The sequence below is a fragment of the Onychomys torridus genome, chromosome 7 (assembly GCF_903995425.1).
Source record: "Onychomys torridus chromosome 7, mOncTor1.1, whole genome shotgun sequence".
In the NCBI taxonomy this organism is placed as follows: Eukaryota; Metazoa; Chordata; class Mammalia; order Rodentia; family Cricetidae; genus Onychomys; species Onychomys torridus.
Genome location: NC_050449.1, coordinates 56,692,990 through 56,716,435, shown reverse-complemented (window position 1 = coordinate 56,716,435; position 23,446 = coordinate 56,692,990). Strand labels below are relative to the sequence as shown.

General features: G+C 43.5%; 1 protein-coding gene across 4 annotated transcripts in view; it reads left to right on the top strand.

Annotated features, from left to right (window-relative positions):
- The window catches only part of Map2k5 (mitogen-activated protein kinase kinase 5), a 234,619-nt gene that overhangs the window by 143,149 nt on the left and 68,024 nt on the right, over positions 1–23,446 (top strand). For 3 of the 4 annotated variants that reach the window (XR_004945416.1, XM_036192310.1, XM_036192308.1), the window contains one exon: positions 12,491–12,520. The exons of the other annotated variant lie outside the window; for it this stretch is intronic. Coding sequence is in view for 2 of the 3 variants with exons in the window: in XM_036192310.1 (XP_036048203.1) it covers positions 12,491–12,520 (30 nt within the window). In the remaining variant the exon portion in view is untranslated. The remainder of the gene's footprint in view (positions 1–12,490; positions 12,521–23,446) is intronic. 4 annotated transcript variants of the gene reach the window in all.

The following is a 23,446-nucleotide window of genomic DNA, read 5'->3' as shown; positions in this document are numbered from 1 at the left end:
GTGGGAACAGAGGCCTAAAATAACTGAGAACAAGCAATGTGAGAGTCTAAAACCTATGCAGTGAGAAAAAAAAAAAATGAATAAACAGCCAAGCTTGCCTTCAGGAATGAGAGAAAATGCTATGCTCCAGAGACAACAGGCTGCTGTAGCAAGAGAATGTGCAGAGAGAAGGAAAACAAACAGGGAGGAAGGAAAATGAGGAAACCAGGTGAGCGAGTGTAACATGAGAAACAAAACAGGAACTCATCAGAGGACATGTTTTAACTAAAACATAATATAAGAGAGCCATGTGTTGAGAGTGCCTTCCTCCTGACAATTCTAATAGGAAAAAAAAACAAAGCACTAATCTCTTTTCTAAGTGGCATGTGGCAATATTTTTGCCCTCATAATGTGAATTTTGGTAATACATATTTTTTTAAGAGTTCAGACATAGTGGTGGACGCCTTTAATCCCAGAAGTCAGAAGGCAGAAGCAGGTGGATCTACATAGTAAGTTCCAGGACAGCCGGAGAAACCCTGTCTCAAAAAAGAAAGAAAAAAAATTAAGAAGTAAGCTGCTTAGCCAGGTAAAATGGCACACACCTATCATTCCAGCATGAGGAAGCAGGAGGCAGGGGCATCACCTCATTGGGCTACCTCAAGGTCCTGCTTTCAAGTCAGGAGAAGAAAGAGGAGATGGGAAGGGGAAGATAAGCCTTTGGACTAGCATCCTGTATGTGCCTTGTTCTTGCAGGTAACAAAAATGACAGCTAGACTTACCCAGTCTAGAGTTATCCAGTCTAGACTTATCTAGTCTACACTTACCTAGTCCTGAGTTACCTAGACTTAAGTCTTCCACCTCTGCCAAAACCAAACTCCCACAGGGACAGCTGTCCCACATGGGCATCCAGCTGAGACTGTCTTCTGCCTTAGTCCCGGGTGATTTGTAAACCTGCTCTAAGGGGCCACAGAGAGCTCTAGTGTCCTGTGGCAGCTGCTGTCCACTTTTCTAGGTCATAAAAAGCTTGGCATTCTGTATGATTTGCTCAGCTGCAGATGTTTCTCCTTTTTAAATTCATTATTGTTTTGGTTTTTGAGACAATCTTACTATATGTCCCTGGCTAGCCTGGAACTTGCTATGTAAGCCGCGCTTGCCTCCAACTTACACCAGTCCTGCCTGTTTCCCCGAGGACCGTCCACCCACTCACACACCAGTGCAGGGATAACAGGCGGGTGCTACTGTGCCTGGCTTGCTCTCTCCTTTCTAAAAACGTGAGCAGAAGTTGAACTTTCTTCTGCAGTAGGCTTTGTTTGTCCTTGCAGCTGTGAGATGGCATCCACCCTTATCAGAGTACACACTTCTCAGCACACTTCCAGGAACCTTGCATGGGCAAGTTGGAAGGGTGTGGCCCTGGGGCCCTGGTCCGGGCCTCCTGCCTTTCCATTGGCTCTTGTGGAGGAAAAGAGCACTTAACTGTCTCTGCCACCCATCCCCACTCTTACTCATCATTCCGTAATTATGTCTTGACTTGATATTTTTAGACTTGGTGATTTTGATCCGATATTCTGTGTAACTTGCTGGAGGGGGCGCAGAGAGTGTGGGGGGGGGGGGGGGGAAGCTGTTGAAGTGGCTTTAGCAGATGATGGATCGGCTGGTCCAGTCCTTTGCAAGGTTTGTGAAGGGATCCAGCTGTCTCAGCTTGCCGTGCCTAAATGTGCATTTTCCAAGGTCATCAGTGACTGCATGAATATGGAACTGGCAGACAGAGCTAGTGGCTCCCCTGGATGCAGCACCATTGAGCTGGCTTTGTGCTCCGTGCATTCAGAAGCCACAGGCTGACAAAGCAGGGCAGGGCAGGTACATGCAACCCCAGATAAACATTTTATCATCTTGATGTATTTCCGGCTGATGGAAAGTTTTGTTTTTTTTTTCCCAGCAGTACACACCCATGTCACCACAGATACAGACACAGACACACCAAGCTTGGAGTATTAAAAAACACAGACTCAACAGTCTTGATATAAACAATAAAGAAATAAGATAGTACTGACTCTGACAGCTCATTGAAAGGATTGTTGGTGGAGAAGAAGCAAGTGGTGATTCACATCCATTGAGGCAAACTTTCCTAAGCTAAAACCAAAACCAAAACAATCAAAGAAGTTCCATAGTAGTCTTTTCAATATACTTTGTTTGGTTTTGTTTGGTTTGAGTTTTGAAAACAAAGGTTTCTCTGTGTATCCCTGGCTGTCCTGGAACTCAATTTGAAGACCAGGCTGGCCTCAAACTCAGATCCACCTGCCTCTGCCTCCCTTGTGTTGGGATTAAAGGTGTGTGTCACCCATGCCTGGCTCAATATCCTTTTCTAATAGATGGATCCCAATAATCTTCCCACTCAATGATGAAATTGCCCCTAAAGACATCTAAGTAGGAGTTGAATAGTCACTTGTCCCAGACGGAAGTCTTCATAGAAAAGAACAGTATGAGCGTAGATCAAATGCAGTCACTTTTGTGCATTTTATCACTCAGCTACCATGTGGTCCAGTGACTGTCACTGGTCCCTACTGTGAGCAAAACTACAAGATCCCTGCCTCCATGGGGCCCACAGTTTAAAGAAGGGTGCCTGGCAATTATAATTTCTCAGACAGACATCCTGGGTGATAATGAGGAGCTAGTGGTATGAGATTCTTGTGTAGCGATCTGAAAGGATCAGAGGAAGCCAATCTCCTGGGGCTTGTGTCCCATGAAACTGACAATTGAGCAAACTGCTGCAGCTCAACTTGGAGGTACCCTGTGCCAAGACCCACTGCTCCTAGAATCCTCTCCCTCAAGCCAGTGCCAAGGGATAACTTTAAAATCCTGTTTTGCATCCTGCAGACTTCAGTTCTGAGCTTGACAGTGGCTTTGACGTGTCTACCACATCTATTTAGGAAATTCTTTTATACCCCTTACCTTTTACTTAGAAACTAGAGTGTTGTTGCTTTTGAACTAAGGAAAGACTATAGAAGTCAATGACTTATGCACCTTAGCCACTCCAGGGGTGACATGTGCCCACCAGCACCACACACAGCTTCTATTGTGCACCCCACTGGGACAGACGCTTTCAGGTATGAAGGCTGGTGCTCTGGCCTCTAGAGCTATTGACATCCCTCTGCTCAGTGACATTCTGATAGGAAGGGTGACAGATGACGTCACTAAGTATTTGATAGTTGTCACCCTACTTACGCTCCTGCGTGGAGTAATGGAAAATGACCAGAAACTAGTGATTTGTGCTTTCGAAAGTGGTTCTGCTTTCTAAGTGTCAAACCTCCCATTTTGCAAGTGAGGAAGCTAAGACCCAGAGAAATGGAAGGACTTTCCAGAAGGTTAAATGACTGTACCTAGTTGCATAGAGCAGCCAGTTCTCACGGGTGAGATATGCTGCTTTTGTCCAGTTACTGGAGGGACAGTGAGTGAGCAGGACATATGTAAAGATCAGGGCAGGCTGGCTGTGCTTCTAATCAAGACTGTTTTCCAGGATCACTGTACAATGCCTTCATGGCAGGTCTGCCTCAGAACTTTTCGAGGTACCTGTTCTCTCCCAGAAACCAAGGCCTAATTCATTTTATTCGTAGACTAATCTGGTCTCCAATATATCTGGGGCAGATATAGCAGTAGACCGCCAGCCAGAGCAGCAGCACATACCAAAGGCAGGGGTGTCATAGTATCGTCCCATTTGGACTCCTTGACCTTGAACTGGAAATAGAAGGGTAGATTCATTTGGCTCAATAGACTAAACCCCAGCCCTGATGTTCTCTCTAATATCCTCAGCTGCACGACCTCAGGGAATAGCCCACCCAGGCTGTCCTCTAAGAGACAGGGCATGGTTGAAGCTGCTGCTGTCAGAGGACCGGCCAGCATTACAAAGTCACCTTAAAGGAGGTCATTTCTCAATCCTTACAAGGCTTCTGGTGGTTAAAATGAACAACTTAGGATGGGTTCCCATTTCTGAGTCCTTAATAAGAAATAATCCATCTGAATTAATTATAATGCTTAAATATGTAAAAGTGGTAGTTGCTGATCATTCTAAGTAGTGCTATATTAGATAAGAGGGCTCTGGCTGTTAGACATCAGACCCTGATGCTGAAGAACGTGCAGTGTGGTCATTTTGGCCTGGTTGCTAGAAGCATCCAAACCATGCCTCTCTAGCTGACCAGATGAATGAAGTTGTCCCATCCCGATTTAGCATAAACAACTCGCTGCCTGTTGGGGGCTTAATAGTGTTTCTGGTGTCATGGAGAACATAAAAAGCTCTTTTCTTAGTGTGCACCTGTACACAGGGCTAAAATCTACCAGGTATATGAGACACAGGGAGATGTTAGATACTGGCCATTACCAGGTAGGTTGTGATAAAATTCCCTGAGGAAAACGTATGGGCAAGAAGTAGTATGGATTTATCTGCACGGGTGTAACCAAGGTCTTCTGGAATAGATGCCCCACAGAGGAGGAAGAAAAAGAGGATGTGTGGGAGCCATGTCCTGAAAAGCAGGCAGGTTCCATCTGTCATCTGTCGCATAGGCTGAGGTTCCAGCTAGGAAGCACCCTTTCTACTTCAGTTAGGGCTGTGCAGGCATTTGAAGAATAATGATTTTTCTATTAGAAATGTAAATGGTTGCTTTCATCCATCCTAACTCACCTTTACATCCTTCTAATTCAAAATCTCACACCAAATCTCCTCTAATGCACGGACTACCATCAAAGAGGACCTTTTTTGCAGTTGTTTTTAAGTGACTTTTAGAGATTTTGTTATATGCCCAGATATTTTAATTAGCATTTCTGTGAGCAGAGCTACTGATGAAAATCAGCATAGAACAATTAGAATGTCTACAAGGCCACAAAAGTGGGTCTCTTTAAATAGAGAACCTGTTCTTTTCTCGTCTTTATTTATTAAGTTTGACAATTAGCACCCTCATATTTACTGAGGCCTAGTTGAAATTAATATATTACCTTTAAACACAGTATTAAGCCCAAAAGTTGTTCAGCTAGGTCTTGGTTTAATGTAGTATAGAGAGACCAATAGACAGATAGATATACTTGCGTGCGCACATGCAACAAACATATTCATATACAAAAACTGAGGCAAGTACAATAGCATTATAGGAGGAGAAGGACTGTGTTTCAGGTCAGCAGGGTTAAGGAGCCCAAGCAACCTCTAAAGATTCAAAATAATAGCATTCAGCATGGAATCTACTTTTTATCATCCTTGATGGCCCTTCAGGATGAAGAAAAGACACTGTCCAGTCCTGGCGGTAGTTTGCTAGCAGGAGAATTAGGAGTAAAGGTACTGACGCCTCAGGGGTGGGTCATGAATTAGTAATTGCAATGTGGCGGATGAGCCCGTCAAAAGAGTTGAAAATGAGGAAGTTGCCTCGCAGAGCGCTATCAATCACTCAGTGACCATAACTTCCAGTAATTAGTGTATTTTATGGGCCTTTGCTTCAGTGGCTCGAAAGCACATATGCTGCAGTCACAGTTAACTTTGCCGGAGTAATATTCCAGGATGATTTATCCTCCTGCTGCACTGGGATCTAACCCTATATTAGGTGAAGATTGTGAACTAAGCTGCAATAAAGTGTAAGTTTAGGTACAGTTTGCCCAGGTTGAGACCTCAATGTATCATGCTTTTGAGTGTCCACGGTCGGCCACAGCAAGCAATCATTTCTAACAGTGAAACAAACAAAGCAATTAAAGGACCGCCATTAGGATATTGTGTTTGTGAATTACTGTTGCCCTGTCCCCATTTAGACATCCACTGTAATAAGCCCACTTCTAATTAGAAAAACAGCAACGCTGTATTAGAATCATTTATTTGTAATGCTGTCTTTCCTCCATGATTACTGGTAATCTGGGGTAGACTGCAAGACCTTCTGAGTGATGGAGAAGTGCTTGATTTATCCTTTTGTGCTACTGTGTTTGGGCTCCTTAAGTTACAATAAATCTACTGGGGTCTGTGGAGTCTGGCGAAGATGAGGATTTCCTTTAGAAATGTTGGCACGTGTTAAGGAGCGAGCCTGGTGGGAACCTCCCAGTTAGGCTCTTTCTACACAAAGAGGAAAAAAATGTTATTTACCAGCTCTCAGGGGCACTAGGCACTCTTTGTGCAGGCATAATGAGTTATTTGCTGAGGTTCACCCAGTGCACCGGAAGTCTCCGGGGCCTTCACAGACAGGGTGCTCTGCCATTGCCAAAACATCTGTAGAGCCCAGCATTCTAATAATTTAACAAGCTTTGCCACCAACTTACAGTATGACCTTGGGCAAATTAATTAAGCTTCTGGTGCCTCCATTGGGCCATAATTCTGTTTGTGTTAAAGAAATCCTTGGAGTTTGTAGGAAAGCATTATGTCAAGATAAGTATAAATTGACTAAGGAAAGAGACAGCCTGAGCTCCGCCGTATTCTCTGTAGATGAGATACCCTAAACGGCTTCTAATGATCTGTTCTTGAGCTTTCCTGAGATAGATGCCAGTGAGGAGCTCATCTCACCAAGCATAGATGGGAAGGGTAGAGTGACACCTTCATTACATTTATTATCCCATATTTAATTTCCAATGCATTATCACATCATATGAGTTAAACAATAATAGTAAAACAAACTAATTGTCTTTAATTAAAGTGAATTAGGTTTTGATTTCAATATATTTGATGTAGTGAGAACTGAGGATGCAGAGGGTCCCAGAGGTTATTAGGGCAGATTTCTGTGGGGCCTGATGGTGTTGGTAATAACCCTCTTCCTCGTGGTTCTAGACACGAGCAGATACGGCATTTCATCAGTCTCTGTTACTCGCACTTACGCCCCTCCACAGGGGTCGCAGATTCCACAAGTTAGCAGCTAATGGCCTTATACATTAAAAACTGAAGCTTCCCTCACTCCAAGGCCTTGCAAGGCTTTGTTCTTAAGCCCTAGACACTTCTGAGTGCAGCTGCAAACTATAGGCAGAAGATTAAATTAATTTGTAACTCTTTTTTTTTTTTTTTGGTCCTGCATTGCTAAATCCTCCACATTTAATTGAAACCCTTCTTCAAGAGGCTTTGTGTTTCCGCCGCGTTCTTTGTTGTCTGTATAACCTCGGAAGCTCTTTAGCACTGGCAAATTGCTGTTGTAGCCTTCCGATTGTCTTGAAACCATTTCATAAGCGGACAGTGAAATTGATACATGGGAAGAAAAGTCAAATCGTAGGGTAGACTGAAGTGTTTAATATTTATCGTGGGTCTTCTCCAGCATAGTTCGAGGTGGTTTAAGCTCCTTCTCTAGGCCTGAGCAAATTGGTATTGGGATGGAACCTCACCTGGGGAATTTTATGTCATTCAGTAGTTAAGTCTATTTTTTTTTTAAGTTTCCCTGTGTCTAAATGCACCAAGTGGCTGTTGAGTTTCTATGAAATAGAGGCTTAACTGCAGCACACACTCTAAATGCAAAATCCTTAGATGGAAGTTTAATTGTGTAAAATGCACACAAAGTAATTAAGAACAAATTTTAAAACATTTCGGACTATAAGGTCTCCTTTCAGCTATATTGAAAACGCTTATTTTCAATTTGCAGTTATGTCAAGAAACATAGGATATGTCTAAGTTGAGATTTTTTTTTTTTTAACCGAGTGCTTTTTAGTGCAAGTGTAAACGTAGAACCTGTCCCATTGCATTGCTGGTGGCCTGCGTAGGTGACCCGACCTGAGTCTGCCTCCACTGCTTCTGGCTGGATTGTTTTCCTTCTGGATGACACTTCCACGACCGTAGTTACTCTAAATGTTATACTGCTACTCTGTATTTTCTTCCCCGACTTTCTGTTAAAATACAAAAGGGCTCCCTCCCCCCCCCCCCGCCCCCCCCCCCCCGTGTGTGTGTGTGTGTGTGTGTGTGTGTGTGTGTGTGTGTGTGTGTGTGTGTCCACACAGAAGCCCAAATATATTGATTATTTACACTATAGAACCCAAGGTACTTCAGTGCTGCTACCCCAAGAACAATCCTGGGTTGTGGTTGGTCAAGTCAAAGGTCACGAGATGACTCTGAGGAACATTTGTAGTTTCACAGTTAAATGTTAGTGGTTCCTGTTATTTCAGTGTGTATTCCCAACTTGTGAACATGTCCACAGCCTCCTTTTCCTGCCCTTTACGAGAAATGTCCCATAACCCCTGTTGAGCAGTTTGTGGACTCTTAAGTATTCGGAATTATAGTGCACTTGTTTATTTAACATTAAAAAGAATCCTTTCCCGCCTCCTGCCCACCTCCACCCCATCCACCAAACAGTAAACCTGTTTCAGGTCCTATGTAGGCTCAGCCGTTCTCCTCTTGGGAATGAAAGGAGAGAGACTCTGTAGGTGGACTGCTGGTGTGTCTCATTTCTCAGTGCACTTTTCTAAACCACTGGACTTAAGCTGCCTATATTTAAATGCTTCCCTGTAAGATGACAGAGTGGGTGGCGAGTCCTATTGGCTGAGCCCTAATCTGTTTGCTTTGTTGCAATCTTTCTCCCCCACCCCCTTCTCTTTAACTGTTAACCTATTTATAAATCTAAATCTACACACAGAGGTCACTGGTTGGCTGAACTTAAACCATTTTACTCAGTAAATTTAATTAAGAAAATACAGTGCAACTCATAAGCAAATGAGTTTTTTCCTAGTTTTAAACCAAACCACCCTCTTGAGTGCTGATTGCCTTGCCCGACCCCTGGTGATACAGAAACAGGCAAAATTAAAAAGGACATTAAAGCTTCATTAAATCTGAAACACATTTAGTACAGTGACATATCTGCAGGCCATTTCAGAGAAGATTACATACTCTCTTTTGTAAGTTTCCTAATTTATAATACCTTGACAATAAAAACTGGGGAAATGCAAGTTGATTAATAGGCCAGTAGGCTAAGAGACACGGACCAGGCCAGGCCCAGCCATCTGACTGCTCACGGCATATGTGCTCCCTCCCCTGGAAGGAGTCAGTGTTAGTTTTGACTTTTGTGAAGAAGTTTCTTTGTACAGCCATGTCTGCTCAGAGTGCACTTTCTCCTTCCACCTGATAACTCGATGAAGGGCTTCTGGGCCTCACTTTGTGCTCCTCTCCACTTTGACAGGTGGTGGGGAGTGAACAGCTCTGGGGCTCCACTAGACTGAAGGATAAGGACACACATGGAAGGCAGAGTCCTCTGAAGGGGCCTTCAAACAACTGCCTTCAATGCAGCCCAGTTACACTCTGCCTGAGCTCACTAGTGTAGAGCTGGGACCCTTAAGCCTCCTGCCTCAGCAGCCCAGTGAAGACACTCCGTAAAAGAGGAAGTGACCATCCTGTACCAAGGGCAAGGGACCCTTCTGTGTCATGTAAATCCAGAGTTCAAATCTGCAAGATGCCGAGTAGGACTGAGGTTCCAATGGATAGATGTCAGGGAAACACAACACAAAGTTAAACCCAAGAGTGCCACTCACTCCAGTCAGCCACAGCTGCCTGTTCCTAAGCAGACTGAGCAAAGGGGCCACCACCAGCTTGCCACACCAAGTCTTCTCTGGTCTCCTGCATATCAGTGTCCCAAATAAATTAGACCAGCCACCCTTGTTTCTCTGTCCTAGTTATGACAGAGGGGTGGGCGCATACATACATGCACACACTCCTGTCTGCTGGACACCATCATCAGTAGGCTGATGATGACTGGCAAGTCAGAGGTCTGTGTTAAGATGAGAGAGATTCAATTCTCACATTATCTTGCTCTTGCTACTTAAGCTTTCTTCTTATTTTATTTGTCTGTGTTTGTTTTGGGGGAGGACCTCACTATGTGGCCCAGGCTGATGTTGAAGTCAGGATCTTACCGCCATAGTTTTCCAAAGTGCTGAGATTATAGACACTACCACACCTGTCTTGTTTCTTGATTTTTTTTTTTTTTTTTTTTGCGGTGGGACAGTGGGGGTGGTGGTGTCCCAAGACGGGTTTCTCTGTGTAGCTTTGGAGCCTTTTCCTGGAACTCACTCTGTAGCCCAGGCTGGCCTCGAACTCACGGAGATCCACCTGCCTCTGCCTCCTGAGTGCTGGGATTAAAGGTGTGCGCCATCACTGCCCAGCCGTTTCTTGATTCTTTAAAGTGCAAGAAACAAGAGTGTTGGCACTGTGGGTCTCTTAGCTCTTGATAGTCTGTGTGGTAGGCACGTTGCTTCTGCCAGTCAGTCACGTGAGCAGCAATCCTCCATGGTCCCCAATGATGTGTTCAACATGTACTCACATGTAAGGAATTAAGCCAGAATGTTATGGGTGTATTATAACAGATATCAGGCTCTTAGCCGTTTTAGATGAGAGATCCTTCTTTTGATGCTTCTTTACCCCAGATGAAATTCACACTCCACAGATCATTGTGATAATGGGTGGCAGCTTTTGGTCACTCCTCACTGCCTGTCGGGTCATTACAGAAGGGTACACCTACCACAACAGATCACAGTGACTCCTGAGTCAGTGTGCACACTCTCATTGGCAATCACTGTATTTTTCAAATCTAACATGAACCTCCAGCTTGTGTTGGGCAGGAGCAGAGTGGAGCAGTATAACAGCATTTGGACAGCAGCCAGGGTCTCACAAAACCCTGGACTGCTTTAGGTGAGCATCCTTCCTCTTGCTTGTGCTTTATTTATGTGTTTTCTCATTTGCATGGGAAAAGATTAAGGAAATCCATCAAAGGAAATAATGAGACCTTAAATGTATGTCTTAAAAATCTATATACTTACTAATGTATAAAAGATAGGAGTACAAGGTGGCACTAAATTAGATATCCCAACACACACAGCACACACATGTGCACACACAAAATCCAAATGAGTGTTGGCCTTTTCAAAGGAGCCTGTCATCCACAGTCATATGGCTCATCCCTATTACATTACTGTTCAAACTGCCTTTAGAATTTTAAAAACCTCAACAGCTCAGTCTGTCCTTAGTAAGTGATCTTTGTAGGTATTTGGGGTTTGAATATACACAGGTCATTCGGGCATCATGCTACACAGAAGTCACATGATCACCAAGCTAAGGGGTATTTTTAAAATCCAAGTTTTGATTAGTTCTCATAAAGTGAGAAAGGTATTCTTTTGTTTCATAAAATGATTCTCAACACCATTTTAAAAGAAGAGTTTTGGAAATGTTTGAGCAATATCAGTGTCTTTGAAACAAGTATGCAACTATCAAGCTCTCAGAAGGTTGTGCAGTGTGCTGGGAAGAACACTGGTCTAAAAGCAGGTTTGGGGGACAGCCCCTAGATTTCTCTTGACTAAAACCATGTAAGAACCCCTTGAGGGCTGGAGGTTAAAAGCACTGCTTGCTCTTCCAAAGGTCCTGAGTTCAATTCCCAGCAACCACATGGTGGCTCACAACTATCTGTAATGAAATCTGGTGCCCTCTTCTGACCTACAGGGATATGTGCAAACAGAAGATGTATACATAATAAATAAATAAATAAATCTTTAAAAAAAGAAAGAAAAAAGAACCCCTTGAAGGATTCTAGGATTTATATCTGCTCCATAGGTCCATGTGCTCAGATGCACTTTTGCTTCCTGGAGGTTACACTTGTACTTTGCAGGCAGTTACAGATGTGTATGGAGGGTTCAGACCTGAGAGTGGGCCACACTGGGAAGTGCACAGTTTCATCATTGTTTCCTTTAAATAGGTAATGGTCAGCCAGTACATACCTTTAATCCTAGCACTTGGGAGGTAGAGGCAGGGGGATCTGTGATTTGAGGTCACCCTGCTCTACAGAGTGAGTTCTAGGATGGGACTGTGTACAAAGACCCTGTCTCAATAAACAGATAAATGTAAATAAGTTGTGGCTTATTTGTTCAGTCTGATCTTATTACGTTATATCAAGCCTATACTTGTCCAAATCACTTAGTTTTTGCATGTGAGTTAACAAAAGTGTCTAGCTCAGAAACAAAGAGCAGTATAAAATCAAAATAGGCACGGGGCGTGGGGGTGCTGGGGGGTGCTGAGGGGTGCAGGGTACTGACTCTCCCAAGTTCAGATTGAGGCCTCTAGGACCACCCTCACAGCCTTGCATGGCCAGTTCCATACCAGTAGGACCCCGAACTGACAGTAAGCCCACTCCCACTTCCTACAACCCCTTCTTCAGACCTGTAGCCGAAAACCACAGAGCTGTGCTCTAGAACCAACCAGACGTTCCCCATCTTACATGTGTACATCTCTGTCTCAAAGAAACTGTCACACACATACATGTGAATAATGCCCCCAGCATTGCAAATACACCCAAGAGAAAGTATGTGGGATAATGTTCAGTTCTTGAAATTAGGATATTTTTATCAGAGATGAAATATTGTCTATTAATGATGTCCATTCTAAATACAGTTTATAATGTAATTACTGCAATAATTTAGTTCATGAATTAGCATTGTGGATGTTTTTTTATTTGCTAGATGCAATTCTGAAATGTAGTTCTTGTCTGTCTTAAGGAGATCTGCCCTGCATGCAAATCTATAACTAGACAAATATTATTTCCTTTCCCAGCTTGCTCTTGGGAGGTTTCCATATCCTCAGGTAAGATTGTTCATTACTACCATTTGCCACTGTGACATTTGCCACTGTGACATTCATCCCTGTGTATGACGGTGCAGGAAGCGATTGTGAATATTGGAGCCACATACAAATAAATCTGTCCTGTTAAAATGAAACGTAGTATCTTAAAGGAGTCATTAGAAGTCTCTATTGGCTTTTTATTTAAAAACAACCAAACAAACAAACAACTCTAGACTTTTCCCTTGTTAGAGGTTGACCAAGACCATCATGTAACTCTTTGTAGGACATTCCAGGTATCCCTCCTGCCCAGCTCCATGTGCTCATGTCAAGATTGGAGGAGGGGCCCACCCTTTTCTTCATACTTTTTATGAGCATTTTGGATTCAGTTCAAATTATTTGAGTTAAAAGATGAAAACAAAGGGTGAAAACATCTAATGTGGGTCATTGTTTTTACCAGGTGCACAGGCCCCCAGTTTCATGTGTGTGTGTGATTTTGAACACATTACACCTTTTCGATTTTCTTCCTTCTTACTCACAAATAGTTCGTTACCAAGTATTGAAAATCCTAATTTTTTATAATTTCTTCACAATTTTCACTGAGAAGGATGCTAGCAGTTAAGATATAAAGCTATTTTATGTCTTGAAAATGATTCCCTGCTGTTGGGGGCAGTAAGCGCAATGTCCAGAGGGATGAAAAATGAGCGGCTGACGGGTCTCTTCTGGTTGATGTGTGCTGTTTTTCTGGCATCTTGGTCTGAACAGGCCAAAGTGCCTGGAGGCATGTCTGATTTAAAGGTGGTGTTGGTCTCTGCTCTTTAAGCATCTATTAACTTGCTATTATTATGCAAATAAGTGTTGTATTACACATACTAATTTATGCATGGTTAGATTATGCAGATGCATCACAAACATGGTTATTGAATAATAGGACAGGGCGCCTTCTCCCTAACTATCCTTAGAAACGGTTATCAGCATATTCTCCCAGTGCCCAAATGGACTTAGAGAGCCTTTCCTCACCAAAATGCCTCTTTTGAAAACTTCTTCCTTCACAGTTAAAAGTCATCAGATAAGTAGAAATGACCCCAGCTGTTAGATTAGAGGTGTTAGTCTTGCTTTCCAATGGGAAAGTCTCTTTCCCTTAAAGAGAAAACCTAGAATGCAGCCACTTGGCACACACTAGCACGTAGTGAGATTTTGACGTATACCGTCATGCCGCTCAGCTCTATAGGTAGCCCATCAGATTAAAGTCACATTGTCAAGATTTATAGTCATTTGAATATTTATCTTGTTAAACCTCTTAAGTCTGTCAGTAATTTGTAAACAATTCAGTGTTTGACTAATTCATGTAGTCCTGTAAAACTGAAAATGAACATGAGGCCCTTTATGACCTAACTCTTAAAATAGTTCTAAGAACACTTACAAGCCATCTGATAAAGATTGAGGGCCAGCAAGATGGCTTGCCATGCAAACTTGATGACCTAAGTATGATCCCTGGGACCCAAAGTGGGTGATGTAGAAAACTGACTCCCACAAGTGACCTCTGACCTCCACACATGTGCCTCCCACATAATAGATAAAATATTTTTTTTTAATTTCAAAAATTGAAATTGTAGCCAGATCCTTAAGGTCCCTAATAATATTCAGAGTAAGTAAACATTGCTGAGTGGGAAGTCTGCAGTGTGGTTGTCATTGTGTGTCCTTGAGCCCTTTAAAGCCACAGTCAGATTTGGAACAGGCATGTGTTGCTTCACTGAATGACCAAGTAAGTATCCCTGTACTTGACCAGCTGAGTAGAAGGTGGAAAAGTCTAATAGGCTGAACTCCCTAGTTAGCCAAAGGTCTGTATAGGAAATATCATAAAATGCTATCACCAAAATGATGCTTTTACTTCAGATAAAAGCAGCCGTGATGCCATCAGGTCCTTCCCCAGGTCTTTCATCAGAAGTTGGGGTGATTCACTACTGACAATCAATAATGACTTTCAGTGTGATTCACATTTACTGTACAGGCTTTGTGTTCTTGATGAAAGGTTGGGGAAAGATCCTATGTAAATGCCTTCCAGGGGCTGGAGAGATGGCTCAGCATTTAAGAGCACTTTCTACTCTTCTAGAGGACCAGGGTTTGGTTCCTAGTACCCATGTTGGGCACCTCAGAACAGCCTGTAACTCCAGCTCCAGGGGATCCAGTGCCGCCTTCTGGCCTCTGCAGGCACCTGCTTACATGTGGTGCACATAAACTCATACAGACACACATATACATAAAAAAAAATCAATCAATTGATGTCTCCTCTGCCCCTTTCTTCTTCTCTCATATGAGACAGGTAAAGGCAAATGTATGTTTCTGAGGTGTTGCAGAGACTGGATCATGAGAGCACACCTTCACCTTGTCCCATGCTGCCACACTTGAACTCCTGTGTGCTGTGAGACAGCCTTCCTGTGTAAGATAAGCAGTCACCATTGCTGACTGCTGAGCTGTGGCTGATTTGGTAACATTATAACTCTCCAGTGGAGTGGGTAGGCATGAATCATAGACTCTAGAGTTGAACAGGATTGTGAGCATCGTCAAATCAAACCATACCATGGTGTCTACAAAGCAGATGGCCCTGCCTTTGACTGTCTTGAGTAACTAGAAGCTCAAACATTACCCAGCAGTCCTCTGTCCACCACACTGAAGACTGTGGCATCCTGAGTATGGTCCTGGAACACTGAGGTTGTGTCCTTTTGAATCCCTCCATCCCTTGCCTGGGGTTAGTACCAGAGAATTGCTGTTCTGAACCCAAAGTCAAATCAAGGCCCCAGTGCTCTCTTCCTCAGAAGTCAGTTGAAAACACAGAGGTGAGTCAGAAGTTGCATCAAAAGAATCGGCTCGACCACAAAGTCTCCAGTCCTTCACTCTTGCTTTGTAAGTTTCCTGAGCCCCTGTCTTCCTCATCTCTGAGAGAACAATCCTGGTATCTGCCTTCTCTTTCTGATGTAAGAGGTTGCTCAGATGAAATGATGGATTAAAAGCCACTTATGAAAGTACAAAGAGGCCCCAGTGCCACTGTGGCCCCCAGTGCAGGCTGTAGCTCAAAACAGCGTTTGTCTCTTAAGCACCCTTGACCCCACTGGAGCCAAGGGCAGAGCTGGAAGGGGCAGCAAGCTTGCGTCTTCCGGCCCAGCACCGGTGCTGCTGACAACATCTTTAGCCGTCCCTCTTCCAATTGGTGACAGGGTGCATCGAGTGGGGGTGCAGATGAGGGAGGAGGGCTTGGACATGATAGAGTCAGTGGCCAGGGACAGTGTAAGTGAAAAGGCTAGATTTCTTAGAGATCCTCCTTCTGTGTGAATGTCATTGTTTTGTGTAGTCGGGTGTTTGCTCTTTGGAAACACTTGCAGGGTTTCCTTTAAACCTTGGAGTAGCCACAGGCTCATGGGGATGCAGTCTGGCTTCTAAGAAGAAAGGTTAAAGGCCTCTATTACAGCAGTTTTCATTATTGCTGCTGTTAGGAAACAGTGGTGGGTTGGAGATGTGATCCAGCTGGTGGAGTGCTGACCTAACTTGCCCTAGCATCTGGGAGGTGGAGACAGAAGGCTGAGACATTCAAGAGCGTCATTGGCCATGTAGCCAGTTTGAAGCCAGCCTGGGATACATGAGACTGTCTCATACAAAAAATAATGGAATGGGGTCTTGAAGTCACCCAGCACCTTCCCTGCCCAGATCTCCTGAGCACTTTCTGTGACGGGTCCCAGGTCCTACATCCCACCATATGGAACGATTATATCTAGCCTCCCAGTGAACAGGCCACACAGCTCATCTTACAAAGGACTCGGGGTAGTAAGTCTAGGACTTGGAGGCATTTAAACTCAGTGACTAGCTGTTTCATGTCACCTCGGCTTGGTGGCTGTTCATCGTTCTCGCCCCCCCCTCCCCTCGTCCCAGACAGTTCACCAAGCCCTCGTCTCGTTCACTTCCCTGCCAGAGGGTACAGGGCGAACGAGCATCACAGGCTGTGCTGATGTAGATGACAGGGCCGTTCTCTAGAGCCCTTTAGCTTTCCTTGTTATGTGTTTAGTAGGGTGACAGGGGGATGCAGACGGCCGCGGAGCCCTCACCAAACCCAGTGCCCTGAAATTCTAGGTGCCTGTGGAGCATAGTCCATAATGAGATAGCGAGTATTTGCTTTTTGCAGCATCTTACAATGCTAATTCCATTGAAGAATTCAGCTTTGATGGTGATCTGGAAAGATCTGTAGGTCTAGACAACAAATAGTCGGACATGTAGATCCAAAGTCAGTTGACTTAAAAAACATGGCAGTGGCCAATGGTTTGTTTAATGACACCATAATTTGGGAGAATTGAAAATGATTGCCCACTAAACATTGTCATCCTTCATTCAAACTTTACGGTGAGGCCCTGCATTTGGATAGTGGTAAATCCATTAGGGAGACCTCTCAGGAGCCAGCCCCACCGGGGCACCAGGGCACTTGGTGGGCAGGATGCCTCCGGAAAATGAAGCTAACACAGATACAAATGTGTTTAAAGTACTTTTGCATATATAAAAATACTGTTCTTGTTTTGGCTACAATTCCTGATCTTGCCTAATAAATTACATCAAAATGACCCCGAGTTAAAGGGGAGGGGGGGGGAATCTGAGCAAATAGTGCCCCTGGTATTGTAAAGCTTTGAATGTTTTCACACCCCATTAATTTATTACTTCTCTTTCTTCATCTTTAAATTTCATTTTTTTTTTTCAAAAATCCCGACTCCCCGCTGCCGCAGTGATTTCCATCTTGTTGTTAATTTCCCCTGCTCCATATGGAGCTCCAGACATTTCACCTGGAGGCTGTACTAGGTTTTGCTGTAGTGATCCTACTTCCGGAGGCCAAAACTGTCATTTAGGGTTCCTGGTGCATCTGTCGGCGCCAGGCTTTTCACTGGCATGGGAGAGTGTGAATAACAAATTGGATGCACCTGAGATTCGGATGATTAGTGTGCGCTGTGAATCTCTGAGACTTGTAAGCTGCTCACGCTGGGGGAGGGGCGGAGGGCCTGAGCTGAGGGTGCGTGGGTCTGTGCCCACACCTTGCATTTGGGACTTGGCAAGCGGCTGCAGACGGCAGCCCTGATGCAGAGATAGTAACATATATTTCATCGTGCCTTGTCATTGATTAGAAAAGAGCCTTTAATTTCATTTCACCCCATGTTGTGATTAATTTGCATTCTTTGTCAGAAGTTAATGGAGTTTTTTATGGTTCACTCTGAAATCCTTGAAGACATCAGACTTGATCTGATGTTTATACAACCGCCAGCGGAATTTTTTCCTGTGATTGATGGCAAGCTTGATGTTATTCCAAACGGCTTTTTAAGCTGTTTTTAAGAATTATTTGAATAAAATGCAAGCAAGATATTGTTGTAACGATCAAGATTATCTGTTAAAAATCTGTTTCAAATAAAGAAGATGATAAGTAGGAAAAGGGATCAAAAAGAGAAAAGGGCGGTGAGTGGAGGCATTATTTATTAGAAATATGTAAGAATGGCATCAAACTATTGCAATGAAGAGATCACTTTTATTGAAATTTTTTTTGTCATCTGACCAAATATTATAAGTCTAAGTTTAAAAAGAACATCTAATCTTTGGGATTATGAGCCTCATTATCAACTGGCCAGTTCTTGTGTATTCTGCCAGCTTTGGCCACCAGTGTGCATACAGAGATTTGCTGCTCTAAACTGGAGGAGACGGGACTGTCACAGCTGCTAGCCGGCAAAGTAGTGAAGTATTTCTAGTCCCGTTCCAAGAGGATTTCTTCAACCCTACTATGAGTTGCACATAAATAGATTATAGACAGTCTTTACTGAAAGAAGGCGTTCCTAAGTATACCACCACTGGCCTTCCCACAGACAGTACAGAAATGGAAATATCCCGTGTTACAACTAGGATGCCCAGCTCTTTGTGGGTAGGAGCCCTGTGTGTGATCACCCCATACGTGACCTGTTAAGGTACAAGAGGAGCTGTTGGTGGCGTTTGAGTCCAAGCCCCCTGCTACTAACCTAAGAAATACATTCTGCACATGCTTTTAGATTAGTAGGACCATTTGTTTGATTTGGGGACCTCACCTTGCTTCGGCAGATTCTGGCTTCTCTGTGAATGCTGCTCATGAGACCCTACTCATAGTGCAGAAGGCTGCTTATGTGGGCGCCTACATTGCAAACAGATTCATTTATTTGCTGTATCTAGAAGTTTGCTAAATAGTTGGGTGGTCTTAATTGAAGTTACTGCTTTCTGATCCTTGTGTTAATGTGATCTAAGGTCATTTTTATTATATGTAATCTCTATTATTGACCAAATTTGTCTTGTTTTCATATAAATGGAAGCAGCTTGTTAAGGAGAAATATTTTAACTTGTTATAGGAATCTGCTGTTTGAGTGCGTCAGGTTTTCTCCTTTCTCCCCTGTCAGTGGACAGACTGGCTTTCTAATGTTTCACCTGTTTGGTACCAGTAAAGATCTCCTTGGACAGAGTCTTGCTTTATAGCAGAGTGGAGACCCTGTGTGTTCTTAGTGTTTAAAACACTAAGCACTCTTCAAATGCTGATGTCAGAAGACTAGTGGAGTTTTCTTCTGGGTAGCCCTGGCAGACCTAATACTCACTGTGTAGCACAGGCTAGCTCAAGCTCCAGCTTCAGCCTCCAAGCTGGTGTAATTTATGCACCACCATGCCCAACTAAAATACTAGAGTATTTTACATTGGGGTGTGTGTGTGTGTGTGTGTGTGTGTGTGTGTGTGTGTGTGTGTGTGTGTTTTAAAAGCCTTTCACTGGTATATTGTTACTAATGCCAACATTGATCATTTAATATTCTTATGGTCTATATTAAATTTAGACCATAGATATCATTATCTTATTTATGTACCCTGCTTCCTAACTGTGATCATACCTAGAACTGCAAATATCTAAAAAGTTTGTCTTCTTTAAACAAATGTGTTTGGAATCATCTTTGGTCAGATAGACTTTTTGAAGTTCATAGCATCAAGGATTTAAGTGAACTGTAAGTATCTGTTGTTTTGAATTAAGTCTCTTACAAAAAAAATTGGGTAGTCCCCAAAATTATCAGTGTTCCCCTTTAACTGATAAAAACTAGGTATATGCAGTTTATTACTTAAACAGATTTCTGCCAGCATTTATTTTTATTCATTATCCTGACCAATTAGATATAGTTACTTAAAATATACCAATAACCCAAGCCATAGAATCAGATGGATGCTCCATAAAATGCAGAGGTAAACCTGGAGTGATAGGAGATATTCATCTGTACACTTAGCTTCTTCCTGGGATGTTTTAAATTGCCAAAGCCAAGTTCTCCTTGAAGTCTCCACCTCAGACATACCCAGAGATAACACTTTATCGCCTTCTCTCCTAAAGGAGATGAGTTCCTAGTCTGTCTTTAAAATAGAGACCTGGGGCTATCCCGTTCTGCACACTGAGGAAAGTGCTTCCTGTACAGACATGAAGACCTGAATCCAGTCCCCAAAACCCAGATCAAAGAGCAAGGTGTTGGTTGCGTGCACTTAAAATCCCAGCACTGGGGAACCAGAGACAGGCAGCGTAGGTTCACTGGCCAGCCAGCATAGCCTACCTGGCAGGCTGCAGGCCAGCAAGGCAGGGAAGATGGGGCTGGTGAGTTCAAAGCTCTGGCTGATCGTAAAAAGGACCTGAGTCCAAGTCCCAGCACCTCCATGGTGACTCACACACATCTATAACTCCAGTTTCCTGGGATCCAATGCTTCCTTCTGACCTCTATGGGCACCAGGCATGCATGCAACATGCATGCGTGTGTGTGTGTGTGTGTGTGTGTGTGTGTGTGTGTGTGTGTGTGTGTTCAAGCAAAACTCATACACACAAAATAAAAAGAAAATAATCTTTTTTTAATGTATTTAAGAGAGAGGAGAAAGGAGGAAGGAATGAAGCAGTATGTGGCTCCTAAGGCATGGCACCTGAGATCGCCCACTGGCTTACACACATGCACATGCACCCCTACACATGAACACACACACAGCAGAGATGGAAGAGAAATTGTCCCCAAGGTCTCAGAAACTTAGAAAGGTGGTGCTCTCCCATCAGTTATTACTGTAGTTGAGGTAGGTTTCTTAGCCAGCCAGGTTAAAAGAACAAACAAAAACCTGAATGGTTAAGGCTGTAGCTCAGTGGTAGAGCACTTGCCTAGCTTGAGAAGGCCTTAGGTTTGATCCCAAATAAATAAACAAATAAACAAATAAACAAATAAATAAATAAAAATGCCAATTTCATGTTGGTCTGGTTCTGTAGCATCATCTAAACTATCTATGATGTTCATCCCAATTCAGTCAGATGTTTATTTGTCACTGAGCACCTTTCCAGTGCCTGACACTTTGCAGAACTGAAGCAAAGGAAGCCAGTTCCAATAGAAAGAAAAGCACAGAACAAAGGACAGTTCCTATAAAAGGAGCCTCCAGGAGCTGAGGCTCTGGCCTCAGAAAGAGGCATGGTTAGCTTGCTTTAAGAAGCCAAGGCAGATCCAGAAAGATGACTCAACCAAGAACTCATACTTCTCTTGCAGAGGACCAGGGTTCAGTTCCCAGGACCCACATCAGATGGTTCCCAGTTGCCTGCATTTGCTCACATTCCAGCTCCAGGGAGTCCAAAGTCTGGCCTCTACACATAGTTAAAAAGTAAATAAATCATTTAGTCTAGAAAGACGGCTCCACTGTTAAGAGTGTGTACTGCTCTTGCAGAGGACCTAACTTTGGATCCCAGAATCCACATTGGGCAGCTCACAACCACCTATAATTCCAGCTCCACTGGGATCCTATAATTCTAGCCTCTGCGGGCACATGCACATATTTTTATTTGTTTTTATTATTCATTTGTTTGTTTGTTTTTGAGACAAAAGTCTCTGTGACCTTGGCTGGCCTGGACCTCATTATATGGGCTTGAACTCACAGAGATCTACCTAACTGCCTCCCAAGTGCTAGGATTAAAAGCATGCACAGAGCCTGCATACACATGGTTTTTAAAATAAAGGGAAGTGATATTTCTTTAAAAGAAGCCTAGAATGCTTCGTAGAGTAGAAGATGCTTAAGCTGTGGCAAGGAGACTAGAAGGATGGCAAAGGTCCACTCTTAAGTACTCAAGTCAAGGGAGGTACGTTCACCAAGAGCCCCAAGTCTGAACATGGGGTGTGTAGAGCCTCTTTCCAGTAGTCTGAACGGTGTTATTGTGGCTGCTCTCATTTCCCTGTTGGGCAGACCCCCTGGTTAACTGTAACTCGGGCTGAGGGAGTAAGGGAAGGGATCAGAGGAGCAGGAGGAGGAGGAGTCTATCAAGATGTAGCTGATTGCTGTAACAGACTGGATGCAGAAGCTGGGCTCCAGGATGTCATGAGTCTCTTTGAGCCTGTCTGAGCTTGGAAGGATTTGCATTTCCAGATCTCTGCCCTGAGGGTAGTTGCCACATGCCTGAAAGCTTCTCCCCAACTTGTGTGAATTTGACCTGACACATTCCAGGACAATTTCTAGGCGACTGAGAAGGAATTATCACCATTAAATGAGCCAGGGCTAAGAAGGAACTTTAAAAAGTATAAGGTGGTTAACAAGAGCAAGGCAATGGTGGTATTATTTATATTTCCAGAAAGTACTTCAGGGATTTGCTTATGTAGCTCTGAAAATATATGACTGTGTCTCCTGCCAGGTTAGACTGAAATGAATTACTTCTCTGATCCCACCAGAGCCTTCCTGTCCAGTCCTTCTCTTTTGAGTTACAATTTATCATTCATAGTCATAATACACAGAATTATATATAGAATCTAGTCATTTTTAGTCCAGTAACTGGAACCATGATTCTTTCACAGTTTTTTAAATAACCGGCCTAGAAATAAAATTGAAATGTAAAGCAATAACCTTGATGCCTCACTCTGGCTCCCAGTTGATGACTTTGCCCTCTTGTCTCCCTCTTAGACTCCAGAGATTTCTATCTTGCCTCTTGGTGTTATTGGTAGTTGCCACCTCATGAAATTGTAGAGTTTCAGATATAAGAAGACCTTCTCTGCTTTTATTTGGCAGAGGAAGGAATGAGAACCATGGCCATTAAGTGACTTGCAGGGTGTCTGTCTCCCACTCCCAGTTCAGGGGCTTTTTCTATCTCAAGGAGACTGGGGACAGAAGGTATGATGAGGCACCCAGAGGTTTTGATCCCAAATAGCCATTCTTATTTTACACATCCAGCTACCCAAGTACTGCCTCCAACTGGTGTATCTACAGAGGTGGAAATTACTGTCCCAGGATGCTCCCTGCCTACCAGGTAATTGCTGACTGGATATGGATCCCTGGGAGGAAAGTAGTCTCAGCAGCAACAGAAGCAAAGATATCAGCTTTTACTGCTCATCACCATTCCACATGGAGAACTTGGGGTAGATTTGGAGTTAGGAGCTCATTGGCATCCAAGTTAAAAGGGGGCAGACCTGGTCAAGCTTTGTTTGAACACAGATTGCTTTTAAATGTTTAACAGTTCTGGATTAATGCCTGGGGTGTTGGGGAATCTTCTTCAACTACAATGTTAATGATCCTAAGAACTCAACCCTCTTTAGTGCCAATAAAACAGACAAGTTCTTTGAAAAATCAACAGGTCTCTAAAGGAGCAAAGAACTGATGCAGATTAGGGCTGGGGGTGCTGAAACACAGCCAGGAGCAGAGGGTCCCAGACACAACTGGGAGCCAAGACTGGAAGCATTTATATAGAGAGCCAAGCACTTCAGGACTGGGAAACCAGGGCAACCTATTGGAATCACGTGTGGACTCAGTGAGGCTGTATCACAGTCTGCACTAGTGATGTCAGGCAGTAGGATGGCCTGAGGGGAAAGTTGTGGGTCTCCAGGCCCAGGGAGGAAAGACAGAAATGAATGAGAAAGCTTGTTTTAATTCTGAGCAGAAATGGGT